Source organism: Myiozetetes cayanensis, unplaced genomic scaffold, assembly GCF_022539395.1.
Source record: "Myiozetetes cayanensis isolate MyiCay16 unplaced genomic scaffold, myiCay2020 scf446, whole genome shotgun sequence".
Classification (NCBI taxonomy): Eukaryota; Metazoa; Chordata; class Aves; order Passeriformes; family Tyrannidae; genus Myiozetetes; species Myiozetetes cayanensis.
In genome coordinates this window covers 24,411-38,221 of record NW_026087683.1, presented here as the reverse complement: position 1 = coordinate 38,221, position 13,811 = coordinate 24,411, and the positions used below count along the sequence as shown (strand labels likewise).

The following is a 13,811-nucleotide window of genomic DNA, read 5'->3' as shown; positions in this document are numbered from 1 at the left end:
CCTCATTTTCCCCATTTTTTCCCCATTTTCCCCTATCTTTTTCCATTTTTTCCCTGTTTTTCCCCATTTTTCCCAATTTCCCCGTTTTTCACCCCATTTCCGTGTCCCTACGGATGTCATCGAGGTCGAGGTCATCATAAAGGAACTCGTTCTCCTCCAGAAACCCCCATTTCCCCTCTCCAAACTCCCCAATTTTCCCCATTTTCCCCCATTTTTTCGCCATTTTTCGCCATTTTCCCCCATTTTTCCCAATTTCCCCGTTTTTCGCCCCATTTCTGTGTCCCTACGGATGTCATCGAGGTCGAGGTCATCATAAAGGAACTCGTTCTCCTCCAGAAACCCCCATTTCCCCTCAATTTCCCCCCAATTTCCCCATTTTTCCCCCATTTTTTCCCATTTTTTCCCCGTTTTTCCCATGTTTTCCCGTTTTCCCAATTTCCCCGTTTTTCGCCCCATTTCGGTGTCCCTACGGATGTCATCGAGGTTGAGGTCGTCGTAGAGGAACTCGTTCTCCTCCAGAAACCCCCAATTTTCCTCATTTTCCCCCCTAAATCCCCATTTCCCCTCAATTTTCCCCATTTTCCCCTCCCAAATCCCCATTTTTCCCAATAAATCCCCAATTTTTCCTCCATTTTTCCTGTTTTTCCCCATTTTTCCCCCATTTTTCCCAATAAATCCCCATTTTTTCCCCGTTTTTCCCAATTTCCCCGTTTTTCTCCCCATTTCTCTGTCCCTACGGATGTCATCGAGGTCGAGGTCATCATAAAGGAACTCGTTCTCCTCCAAAACCCTCATTTCCCCTCAATTTTCCCCCATTTTCCCCTCTTCCAAATCCCCATTTTTTCCCCATTTTCCCCTATCTTTTTCCATTTTTTCCCCCATTTTTCCCCCATTTTTCCCAATTTCCCCGTTTTTCGCCCCATTTCTGTGTCCCTACGGATGTCATCGAGGTCGAGGTCGTCATAAAGGAACTCGTTCTCCTCCAGAAACCCCCATTTCCCCTCAATTTTCCCCCCATTTTTTCCATTTTTCCCCATTTTTCCCAATTTCCCCGTTTTTCACCCCATTTCTCTGTCCCTACGGATGTCATCGAGGTCAAGGTCATCATAAAGGAACTCGTTCTCCTCCAAAACCCTCATTTCCCCTCAATTTTCCCTCAATTTCCCCCCATTTTTTTGCCATTTTTTCCCCCGTTTTTCCCAATTTCCCCGTTTTTCACCCCATTTTGGTGTCCCTACGGATGTCATCGAGGTCGAGGTCGTCGTAGAGGAACTCGTTCTCCTTCCAGAAACCCCCAATTTCTCCTCATTTTCCCTAAATCCCCATTTCCTCAATTCCTCATTTTTCTTCTCCAAACTCCTCATTTTTCCTCTGCTTTTCCCCATTTTTCCCCGTTTTTCCCAATTTCCATTTTTCACCCCATTTTTCTGTCCCTACGGATGTCATCGAGGTCCAGGTCATCATAAGGAACTCGCTTCTCCTCGAAGTCGGCTTCTGGGCAGGAATCCACGTAATATTCCACATCATCCTTCAGCTTCCGCACGGGGTCCACGGGGATGGAGTCGTTGTCCAGCATTCGCAGCAGCGTCTCCAGCATCCGCACGTGGAAGCGGTGCCGCTCCACCTGCCGCTCAGAGCCTCGGCATTCGGGTCCTTGCTTTGGGGAAAACACACAAAAATGGGAAAAAATTAACAAAACTGAGCAAAAACCAGCCAAAAATGTCAATAAATGGGCAAAAACGGGGTCAGACACCCCCTGATCCCCCCGGGATCCACCCCCAGCACACGCAGAGGGAAGCGGTGCCGCTCCACCTGCCGCTTCAGGGCCTCGATTCTGTCCTGTTTCTGGGGTAAAAACACCCAAAAACGGGAAAATGAGAAAACGGCAAAAAATGGGAAAAATGGGTAAAATGGACAAAAACGGGTCAGACACCCCTGATCCCTCGGGATCCACCCCAGCACACGCAGAGGGAAGCGGTGCCGCTCCACCTGCCGCTTCAGGGCCTCGATTCTGTCCTGTTTCTGGGGTAAAAACACCCAAAAACGGGAAAAAATGAGAAAAAACAGCCAAAAAATGGGAAAAACCAGCCAAAAATGGCGTAAAAATATCAATAAATGGGCAAAAACGGGGTCAGACACCCCCTGATCCCCCCGGGATCCACCCCCAGCACACGCAGAGGGAAGCGGTGCCGCTCCACCTGGCGCTTCAGAGCTTCAATTCTATCCTGTTTCTGGGGGAAAAATGGACAAAAATGGGCAAAAATGAGAAAAAATGGGCAAAAACCAGCCAAAAATGTCAATAACTGAGCAAAAACGGGGTCAGACACCCCCTGATCCCCCTGGGATCCACCCCCAGCATCTGCACGTGGAAGCGGTGCCGCTCCACCTGACGCTTCAGAGCCTCGATTCTGTCCTGCTTCTGGGGAAAAAACACCCAAAAATGGGAAAAAATGAGAAAAAATGGGCAAAAACCAGCCAAAAATGTCAATAAATGGGCAAAAACGGGGTCAGACACCCCCTGATCCCCCCGGGATCCACCCCCAGCACACGCAGAGGGAAGCGGTGCCGCTCCACCTGCCGCTTCAGAGCTTCAATTCTGTCCTGTTTCTGGGGTAAAAACATGGGAAATTGGGAAAAAATGAACAAAAATGGGCAAAAACCAGCCAAAAATATCAATAAATGGGCAAAAACGGGGTCAGACACCCCCGGATCCCCCTGGGATCCACCCCCAGCACACGCAGAGGGAAGCGGTGCCGCTCCACCTGCCGCTTCAGGGCCTCGATACGGTCCTGCTTCTGGGGAAAAAACATGGGAAATTGGGAAAAAATGAGAAAAAACGGCAAAAAAATGGGAAAAACCGGCCAAAAATGTCAATAACTGAGCAAAAACGGGGTCAGACACCCCCTGATCCCCCCGGGATCCACCCCCAGCACACGCAGAGGGAAGCGGTGCCGCTCCACCTGCCGCTTCAGGGCCTCGATCCTGTCCTGTTTCTGGGGGAAAAACACCCAAAAACGGGAAAAAATGAGAAAAAATGGGAAAATTGGGGTAAAAAATGGACAAAAACGGGGTCAGACACCCCCTGATCCCCCCGGGATCCACCCCCAGCACACGCAGAGGGAAGCGGTGCCGCTCCACCTGACGCTTCAGGGTGGGCTGTTTTGAGGTGATTTGGAGGCATTTTGGGGCGTTTTGGGGTGATTTGGAGGCATTTTGGGGCGTTTTGGGGTGATTTAGGGTGATTTGAGGTGTTTTGGAGGCATTTTGAGGTGATTTAGGGTGATTTTGGTGTGTTTTGGGGTGATTTTGGGGCAATTTAGGGGTGATTTAGGGTGATTTTGGGGTGATTCGGGGTGATTTTGGTGTGTTTTGGAATGATTTGGGGTGCTCAGCGTTGATTTTGGAGTGATTTTGGGATGTTTTAGGGTGATTTTGGAGTGTTTGAGGGTGATTTTGGGGTGATTTAGGATGATTTTGTGGTGTTTTGGGGTGATTTTGGGGTGCTCAGGGTTGATTCTGGGGTGATTTGGGGTGTTTTGGGGTGATTTGGGGTGATTTTGGAGTGATTTGGGGTGATTTTGGGATGTTTTAGGGTGATTTTGGAGTGATTTAGGGGGATTTTGGGGTGATTTAGGGTGATTTTGGGATGTTTTGAGGTGTTTTGGGATGATTTTGGTGTGTTTTGGGGTGCTCAGGGGTGATTTCAGGTTGATTTGGGGTGATTTTGGAGTGGTTTTGGGGTGATTTTGAGATGTTTTGGGGTGATTTAGGGCTGTTTTGGGATGTTTTGGGGTGATTTTGGGGTGTTTTGGTGTGATTTCAGGGTGTTTTGGGGTGATTTGGAGGCATTTTGGAATCATTTTGGGGTGTTTTGGGGTGATTCAGGGTGATTTCAGGATGTTTTGGGGTATTTTGGGGTGATTTCAGGGTGATTTTGGGGTGATTTTGGTGTGTTTTGTGGTGCTCAGGGTTGATTTTGGGGTGATTTAGGGTGATTCTGGAGTGTTTGGGGGTGATTTTGGTGTGTTTTGGGGTGATTTAGGGATGTTTTGGGGTTATTTTGGGGTGAATTCAGGTTGATTTGTGGTGTTTTGTGGTGATTTTGGGGTGACTTGGGGTGATTTAGGGTGATTTTGGGGTGATTTTAGGGTGATTTAGGGTAATTTAGGGTGATTTTGGTGTGTTTTGGGGGTGACTCACATCCTTGTCCCCCTTCTTCTTGCGGGTCTGCACGGACAGCGACTCCACCTCGCTCTCGAACTGATCCACCTGCATGTTCAGGGTGTCGATGGTGTTCTGGGGCAAAAACACCCAAAATCGGCTCAGGCAGCGCCACCGACCCCAGCCTCGAGCGGGGGAGGGGAGGGGAACAAAAAACAACGGGGTTTGGGTAAAAAAAATGGGGTTTGGGGTAAAAGAATGGGGTTTGGGGCAAAAAAAATGGGGTTTGGGGAAGAAAAAAAGGGGTTTGGGGAGGGAAAAATGGGGGTTGGGGAGGGAAAAATGGGGTTTGAGGGGAAAAAAAAGGGGGTTGGGGAGGGAAAAAGGGGGTTTGGGGTAAAAAAATGGGGTTTGGGGGTAAAAAAAAAGGGGGTTGGGGAGGAAAAATGGGGTTTGAGGAGGAAAAATGGGGTTTGGGGTAAAAATGGGGTTTGGGGCAAAAATGGGGTTTGGGGAGGAAAAATGGGGTTTGGGTAAAAATGGGGTTTGGGGAAAAAAGGGGTTTGGGAGGGAAAAATGAGGTTTGGGGAGGGAAAATGGGGTTTGGGGAGGAAAAATGGGGTTTGAGGGGAAAAAATGGGGTTTGGGGAGGGAAAATGGGGTTTGGGGAGGGAAAAATGTCAATTTTGGGGGAAATAAGGGAGTTTTTGAAGGGGAAATGGGGGGGTTGGGGTAAAAAAATGGGATTTGAGGAGGAAAAAATGGGGGTTGGGGAGGAAAAAATGGGGTTTGGGGAGGGAAAATGGGGTTTGGGGAGGAAAAAATGGGGTTTGGGGAGGGAAAAATGGGATTTGGGGAGGGAAAAATGGGGTTTGGGGTAAAAAAAATGGGGTTTGGGGAGGGAAAAATGGGGTTTGGGATAAAAACATGGGGGTTGGGGCAATAAAATGGGGTTTGGGGAGGGAAAAATGGGGTTTGGGATAAAAACATGGGGGTTGGGGCAATAAAATGGGGTTTGGGGTAAAAAAAGGGGTTTGGAGAAAAAAAAATGGGGTTTGGGGAGGAAAAAATGGGGTTTGAGGGAGAATAAAAGGGGGTTTGAGGAGGGAAAAATGGGGTTTGGGGAGGGAAAAATGGGGTTTGGGGAGGAAAAAATGTCAATTTTGGGGGAAATAAGGGAGTTTTTGAAGGGGAAATGGAGGCATTGGGCAAAAAAAACGGGATTTGGGGCAAAAAAAAGGGGTTGGGGAGGGAAAAAATGGGATTTGGGGTAAAAAAACGGGATTTGGAAAGGAAAAAATTTGGGCAAAAAAGAATTTTCTTGAGGTGAAAAAAGCCATTTTTTCCAGCCAGCCCCACCTTCTGGGGGGTTAAACCACCACATTTTGGGGTGAAAAAGAGGCTTTTTGGGTGGTAAATGATAAAAGAGAGGGATTTTTGGAAATATTTTTGGGTGGGAGAAAAAAAATGGGAAAATTGGTCAAAAATTGGAATTTTACGTTTTCTGGGAGACAAAAAATGGGAAGTTTGGGTAAAACCTGGGGTTTTTATGCTATTTTAAGACAGAAAAAATAGGAGATTTGAACAAAAATCGTGATTTTTATATTTTTGGGAGGAAAAAAAAGGAATTTGGGCAAAAAAGAATTTTCTTGAGGTGAAAAAAGCCATTTTTTCCGGCCAGCTCCACCTTCTGGGGGGTCAAAGCACCACATTTTGGGGTGAAAAAGGAGATTTTTTGGGTGGTAAATGCCAAAACGGGGATTCTTGGAAATATTTTTGGGTGGGAGAGAAAAAATGGGAGAATTGGTCAAAAATTCGGATTTTATGTTTTCTGGGAGACAAAAAACGGGAAATTTGGGTAAAACCTTGAATTTTTACCCTATTTTAGGATGGGAAAAATGGGAGATTTGAACAAAAATCGTGATCTTTACATTTTTGGGAGGAAAAAAAAGAAATTTGGGTAAAAAAAGAATTCTCTTGAGGTGAAAAAAGCCCTTTTTTCCGGCCAGCCCCACCTTCTGGGGGGTTAAAACACCGCATTTTGGGGTGAAAAAGAGGCTTTTTGGGTGGTAAATGACAAAACGAGCGGGGGCAGCTCCGGATTTGGCCGAAATTGCCGGAATTGCCCCCAAAAGCTCACCGTGAGCCACTGGCCGACCTCCTCCTTCTCCTTCTGCGCCGGGTCCACCTTCTGGGCCAGCCCCAGCCCCTCCTTGCTGTACGCCTTGGTCTTGGTCTCCCGCTCCACCACCTTGAAACGCTCCATTTGCTGGGAATTTGGGGATTTTTGGGATTTAGGGAAGGATCCAAATCCTCAGAGACCCTCCCTGAGTCATCCTGAACCCCCAAATTTATTCTGAACTCCCCAAATTTATCCTGAGCCCCCTGATTTACCCTGAGCCCCCCAAATTCATTCTTCATCTCCCGCTCCACCACCTTGAACCGCTCCATTTGCTGGGAATTTGGGAATATTCGGGATTTAGGGAAGGACCCAAATCCTCAGAGACCCTCCCTGATTTATCCTGAACCCCCAAATTTATTCTGAGCCCCCCCAAATTTATCCTGAACCTCCCCAATTTATTCTTCATCTCCCGCTCCCCCACCTTGAACCGCTCCATTTGCTGGGAATTCCGGAATATTCGGGATTTAGGGAAGGACCCAAATCCTCAGAGACCCTCCCTGAGTCATTCTGAGCCCCCAAATTCCTTCTGAGCCCCCAAATTTATCCTGAGCCCCCCCAATTTATTCTTCATCTCCCGCTCCCCCACCTTGAACCGCTCCATTTGCTGGAATTCGAATATTCGGATTTAGGAACCGACCAATTTATTCTGAACCCCCAAATTTATCCTGAGTCCCCCAATTTATCCTGAGCCCCCAGTTCATTCTTCATCTCCCTCTCCCCCACCTTGAACCACTCCATTTGCTGGGAATTTGGGAATATTCGGGATTTAGGAAGGACCCAAATCCTCAGAGACCCTCCTAGAGTCATTCTAAGGCCCCCAGATTTATCCTGAACCCCTGATTTATCCTGAGCCCCAAATTTATCCTGAGCCCCCCAATTCATTTCTTCATCTCCTCTCCCCACCTTGAACCGCTCCATTTGCTGGGAATTTTGGAATATTCGGGATTTAGGGAAGGATCCAAATCCTCAGAGACCCTCCCTGATTTGTTCTGAGTCCCCAAATTTATCCTGAGCTCCCCAAATTTATCCTGAGTTCCCCAAATTTATTCTAAGCCACCCCCAGTTCATTCTTCATCTCCCTCTCCCCCACCTTGAACCGCTCCATTTGCTGGGAATTTGGGAATATTCGGGATTTAGGGAAGGATCCAAATCCTCAGAGACCCTCCCTGAGTCATTCTGAGCCCCCTGATTTATCCTGAACCCCCCAGCTTCATTCTTCTCCTGATTATCCTGAGCCCCCCAAATTCCTTCTGAGCCCCCAAATTTATCCTGAGCCCCCAATTCATTCTTCATCTCCCTCTCCCCCACCTTGAACCGCTCCATTTGCTGCGAATTTTGGGAATATTTGGGATTTAGGAAAGGACCCAAATCCTGAGGGACCCTCCCTGATTTACCCTGAACCCCCTGATTTACTCTGAACCCCCCAAATTTATCCTGAGCCCCCCAGTTCATTCTTCATCTCCCGCTCCACCACCTTGAACTGCTCCATTTGCTGCGAATTTGGGAATTTTGGGATTTAGGGAAGGATCCAAATCCTGAGGGACCCTCCCTGAGTCATCCTGAGCCCCCTGATTTATCCTGAGCCCCCAAATTTATCCTGAGCCCCCAAATTTATCCTGAGCCCCCCCAATTCATTCTTCATCTCCCTCTCCACCACCTTGAACCGCTCCATTTGCTGGGAATTTTGGAATATTCGGGATTTAGGGAAGGATCCAAATCCTCAAACATCCCCCCAAATTTATTCTGAGTTCCCCCCAAATTTATCCTGAGCTCCCCCAGTTCATTCTTCATCTCCCGCTCCACCACCTTGAACCGCTCCATTTGCTGGGAATTCCAGAATATTCGGGATTTAGGGAAGGATCCAAATCCTGAGGAACCCCTCCTGAGTCATTCTGAGCCCCCAAATTTATCCTGAACTCCCCAAATTTATCCTGAGTTCCCCAAATTTATCCGGAGCCCCCCCAGTTCATTCCTGGTCTCCCTCTCCCCCACCTTGAACCGCTCCATTTGCTGGGAATTTTGGGAATTTTTGGGATTTAGGGAAGGATCCAAATCCTTAAACACCCCCCCCAAATTCCTTCTGAGCCCCCTGATCTATCCTGAGTTCCCCAAATTTATCCTGAGTTCCCTCAATTTATCCTGAGCCCCCCAATTCATTCTTCATCTCCCGCTCCACCACCTTGAACCGCTCCATTTGCTGGGAATTTGGGAATATTCGGGATTTAGGGAAGGATCCAAATCCTGAGGGACCCCCCCAAATTCCTTCTGAGCCCCCAAATTTATCCTGAGTTCCCCAAATTTATTCTAAGCCACCCCAGTTCATTCCTGGTCTCCCGCTCCACCACCTTGAACCGCTCCATTTGCTGCGAATTTGGGGATTTTTGGGATTTAGGGAAGGATCCAAATCCTTAAACACCCCCCCCAAATTTATCCTGAGCCCCCTGATCTATCCTGAGTTCCCCAAATTTATCCTGAGCCCCCCCAGTTCATTCTTCATCTCCCTCTCCACCACCTTGAACCGCTCCATTTGCTGAGAATTTGGGAATTTTGGGATTTAGGGAAGGATCCAAATCCTGAGGGACCCTCCCTGAGTCATTCTGAGCCCCCAATTTATCCTGAGCCCCCAAATTTATTCTGAGCCCCCCAATTTATCCTGAGCCCCCCAGTTCATTCTTCATCTCCCGCTCCACCACCTTGAACCGCTCCATTTGCTGGGAATTTGGAATATTCGGGATTTAGGGAAGGACCCAAATCCTGAGGGACCCTCCCTGAGTCATTCTGAGCCCCCCCAATTTATTCTGAACTCCCCAAATTTATCCTGAGTTCCCCAAATTTACCCTGAGCCCCCCCAATTCATTCTTCATCTCCCTCTCCTCCACCTTGAACCGCTCCATTTGCTGAGAATTTTGGGATATTTGGGATTTAGGGAAGGATCCAAATCCTCAAACACCCCCTCCAAATTTATCCTGAACACCCAAATTTATCCTGAGTTCCCCCAAATTTATCCTGAGCCCCCCCAGTTCATTCCTGGTCTCCCGCTCCCCCACCTTGAACCGCTCCATTTGCTGGGAATTTTGGGATATTTGGGATTTAGGGAAGGATCCAAATCCTGAGAGACCCCCCCTGAGTCATTCTGAGCCCCCAAATTTATCCTGAGCTCCCCCAATTCATTCTTCATCTCCCTCTCCCCCACCTTGAACCGCTCCATTTGCTGGAATTCCGGAATTTTTGGGATTTAGGGAAGGACCCAAATCCTGAGGGACCCTCCCTGAGTCATCCTGAACCCCCTGATTTATCCTGAACCCCCCAAATTTATCCTGAGTTCCCCAAATTTATCCTGAGCCCCTCAATTTAATCTTCATCTCCCTCTCCCCCACCTTGAACCGCTCCATTTGCTGAGAATTTTGGGAATTTGGGGATTTAGGGAAGGATCCAAATCCTGAGGGACCCTCCCTGATTCGTTCTGAGCCCCCAAATTTATCCTGAGTTCCCCCAAATTTATGCTGAGCCTCCCCAAATTTATTCTTCATCTCCTGCTCCACCACCTTGAACCGCTCCATTTGCTGGGAATTTGGGAATATTTGGGATTTAGGGAAGGATCCAAATCCTCAAACACCCCCCCAAATTTATCCTGAACCCCCTGATTTATCCTGAGTTCCCCCAAATTTATCCTGAGCCCCCCAAATTTATCCTGAGCCTCCCCCAGTTCATTCTTCATCTCCCGCTCCACCACCTTGAACCGCTCCATTTGCTGGGAATTTGGGAATATTCGGGATTTAGGGAAGGATCCAAATCCTGAGGGACCCTCCCTGAGTCATTCTGAGCCCCCAAATTTATCCTGAGCCCCCCCAATTCATTCTTCATCTCCCGCTCCCCCACCTTGAACCGCTCCATTTGCTGGGAATTTTGGAATATTCGGGATTTAGGGAAGGACCCAAATCCTCAAACACCCCCCCAAATTCCTTCTGAGCCCCCTGATTTATTCTGTCCCTGTTTTTTTGGGGGTCCCCCAGTGTTCCTTGCGGTCTCCCAGTGTTTTGGGGTGTTTTTGGGTGTTTGTGGGGTTTTGGCTGTTTGTGGGGTGTTTGTGGGGCGTTTTTGGGTTGTTTTTGGGTGTTTGTGGGGTGATTTTGGGTGGTTTTGTGTGGTTTTTAGGTGTTTGTGGGGTGTTTTTGTGTGTTTTTGGGTGTTTTGGGGTGTTTTTGTGTGGTTTTGGGTGTTTTTGGGTGCTTTCTGGGTGTTTTTGGGGTGTTTTGAGGTGTTTTGGGGTGTTTTTGTGTCGGTACCGTCTCGATGAGCTTCCTGTTGTCGATGAGCTGCCGCTTGTCCTTGATCTCGTTGGAGGCCACCCATGTCTTGATCTGGTCCCGCAGCCTCTGCGGGGAAAAGGGGGCTCAGGGGGGGCTTCACCCACCCCACAGAGACCCCCAGACCCCACAGAGACCCCACAGAACCCACAGATCCCACAGAGACCCCCAAACACCCACAGACCCCACAGCCCCCCATGTCTTGATCTGGTCCCGCAGCCTCTGCGGGGAAAAGGGGGGCTCAGGGGGGGCTTCACCCACCCCACAGAGACCCCCAGACCCCACAGAGACCCCCAGGGACCCCACAGAGACCCCCAGACCCCATAGACACCCAAAAACACCCCCAGACCCCACAGCCCCCCATGTCTTGATCTGGTCCCGCAGCCTCTGCACAAGGAGGGGGGCTCAGGGGGGGCTTCACCCACCCCACAGACCCCACAGAGACCCCCAGGGACCCCACAGACCCCACAGGCACCCACAGAGACCCCCAGACCCCACAGAACACAGTGACACCCCCAAACACCCACTGACCCCACAGCCCCCCATGTCTTGATCTGGTCCCGCAGCCTCTGCGGGGAAAAGGGGGCTCAGGGGGGGCTTCACCCCCCCCACAGACCCCACAGAGACCCCCAAACACCCCCAGGGACCCCACAGAACCCACAGACCCCCACAGAACACCCCCAGACCCCACAGAACACCTCCAGACCCCACAGACACCCCCAAACACCCACAGCCCCCCCATGCCTTGATCTGCTCCTGCAGCCTCTGCGGGGAAAACGGGGCTCAGGGGGGGCTTCACCCACCCCACAGAGACCCCCAAACACCCACAGAGACCCCCAGACCCCACAGAGACCCCCAAACACCCACAGGGACCCCCAGGGACCCCCAGACCCCACAGAGACCCCCAAACACCCACAGGGACCCCCAGGGACCCCCAGACCCCACAGAGACCCCCTAAACACCCACAGAGCACCCCCCAGGGACCCCCAAGCACCCACGGACCCCACAGAGACCCCACAGAGACCCCCAAACACCCACAGAGACTCCCAGACCCCACAGAGAGCCCCCATGGACCCCCAAACACCCCACGGACCCCACGGAGACCCAAAGACCCCACAGAGACCCCCAAACACCCACAGACCCCCCAGAGACCCCCAAACACCCACGGACCCACAGAGACCCCCAAAGAGACCCCCAGACCCCTCTAGATCCCCCTAAATCCCCTCTAGACCCCCCCCAAACTCCTCTAAACCCCCAGAGCCCCCTAAATCCCCTCTAAACCCCCCCAACCTCCTCTCACACCCGCTTAGGTCCCCCAAGACACCCCCAAACCCCCCCAGACCCCTCTAGACCCCCCAGACACCCCCTCAAACCCCTCTAGAGCCCCCCAGGCCCTTCTAGACTCCCCTAAATCCCCTCTAGACCCCTCAAACCTCCTCTAGAGCCCCCCAGACCCCTAAATCCCTTCTAGACCCCCTCAAACCCTCTAGACCCCCCAGACCCCTAAATCCTCTTCTAGACCCCCCCAGACCCCCTAAATCCCCTCTAGACCCCTCAAATAGCCCCAGACTTCCCTAATCCCTCTCTAGCCCCCTAAATAGCCCCCAGACCCCCTAAATCCCTTCTAGACGCCCTCAAATAGCCCCAGACCCCCTAAATCCCCCCAGCCCCCTCACAATCAGCTCCCAGACCCCCTAAATCCCCTCTAGACCCCCTCAACAGTCTCCAGACTCCCCTAAATCCTCTCTAGACGCTCCTCAAACCTCTTCTAGACCCCCCCAGACCCTTCCTAAATCCCTCCAGCCCCCCCAAATCAGCACCTGCAGCTTCTTGATCTCTTTTTCAGGTCGGCCTCGTATTTCTCCTTCTGGTTGGCGTTGGCTGCGCTAGGAGCTGGGGGCACGGGGGTCAGCAAATGGGGGCTTTGGGGGAGTTGGGGGCTTTGGGGGGCTGTGAGCTGGGGGCACGGGGGTCAGCAAATTGGGGGCTTTGGGGGCTGGGGGCTTTGGGGGGTTGGGGCTGGGGGCACTGGGGGTCAAAAACGGGGGCTCTGGGGTTGGGGGCACGAATGGGGAGCTGGGGCTTTGGGGGCTGGGGGCAACGGGGGTCAGGAATGGGGGCTCTGGGGGTTGGGGGGCTTGAGGGGTCACAAATGGGGGGTTTTGGGGGCTGGGGGCTTTGGGGGCTGAGGGGCTTGTGGAGCTGGGGGCACGGGAGGTCACAAACGGGGGCTTTGGGGGTTGGGGTCAAAATGGGGGCTTTGGGGGCACTGGGGTCACAATGGGGAGTTTTGGGGGGCTGGGGCAAAAATGGGGGCTGGGGGCTTTGGGGGCTGGGGGTTGGAGCTGGGGGGCACGGGGGTCATAAATAGGGGTTCTGGGGACTTTGGGAGCATGGGGGTCACAAATGGGGGCTTTGGGGGTTGTGGAGCTGGGGGCAATGGGGGTCAGGAATGGGGCTCTGGGGGCTTTGGGGGCTGGGGGTTGTGGAGCTGGGGGCACGGGGGGTCAGGAATGGGGGCTTTGGGGGCTGGAGGGATTGTGGAGCTGGGGGCATGGGGGGTCACAAATGGGGGCTTTGGGGGAGTTGGGGGCTTTGGGGAGGGCTGTGGAGCTGGGGGCACGGGGGGGTCACGAATGGGGGCTTTGGGGGCTGGGCTGGGGGCTTTGGGGGCATGGGGGTCACAAACGGGGGTTTTGGGGGCTGGGGGCTTTGGGGGTTGTGGAGCTAAATGGGGGTCAGGAATGAGGGCTTTGGGGCTTTGGGGGGTTGTGGAGCTGGGGGCATGGGGGTCAGGAATGGGGGCTTTGGGGGGTTAGGGGCTTTGGGGGCTAGGAGCTGGGGGCACGGGGGTCAGCTAATGGGGGCACGGGGGGTCACGAATGGGGGTTTGGGAGGGCTGTGGAGCTGGGGGCACGGGGGTCACGAATGGGGGCACGGGGGTCACAAATGGGGGCTTTGGGGGGTTGAGGTCATGAATGGGGGCTTTGGGGGCTGGGGTCACAAATGGGGCTCTGGGGGCTTTGGGGGTTGTGGAGCTGGGGCAACGGGGGGTCAGGAATGGGGCTTTGGGGGCTGGAGGGGATTGTGGAGCTGGGGGCATGGGGGTCACAAATGGGGGCTTTGGGGTGTTGGGGGCTTTGGGGGTCACAAATGGGGGT

General features: G+C 51.9%; 1 protein-coding gene across 1 annotated transcript; it reads right to left on the bottom strand.

The window, feature by feature from the left end:
- Nucleotides 1-1,414: 1,414 nt before the first annotated feature.
- Nucleotides 1,415-13,015, bottom strand: LOC126648134 (CCR4-NOT transcription complex subunit 3-like). Its single transcript, XM_050330840.1, has 8 exons — nucleotides 13,007-13,015; nucleotides 12,471-12,536; nucleotides 10,630-10,719; nucleotides 8,689-8,706; nucleotides 6,302-6,412; nucleotides 4,201-4,296; nucleotides 2,961-2,993; nucleotides 1,415-1,624 (listed from the first exon to the last, which is right to left on the bottom strand). Exons 1-8 carry the CDS (start codon nucleotides 13,013-13,015, stop codon nucleotides 1,415-1,417), a joined length of 633 nt encoding a protein of 210 aa, XP_050186797.1.
- Nucleotides 13,016-13,811: the final 796 nt, after the last annotated feature.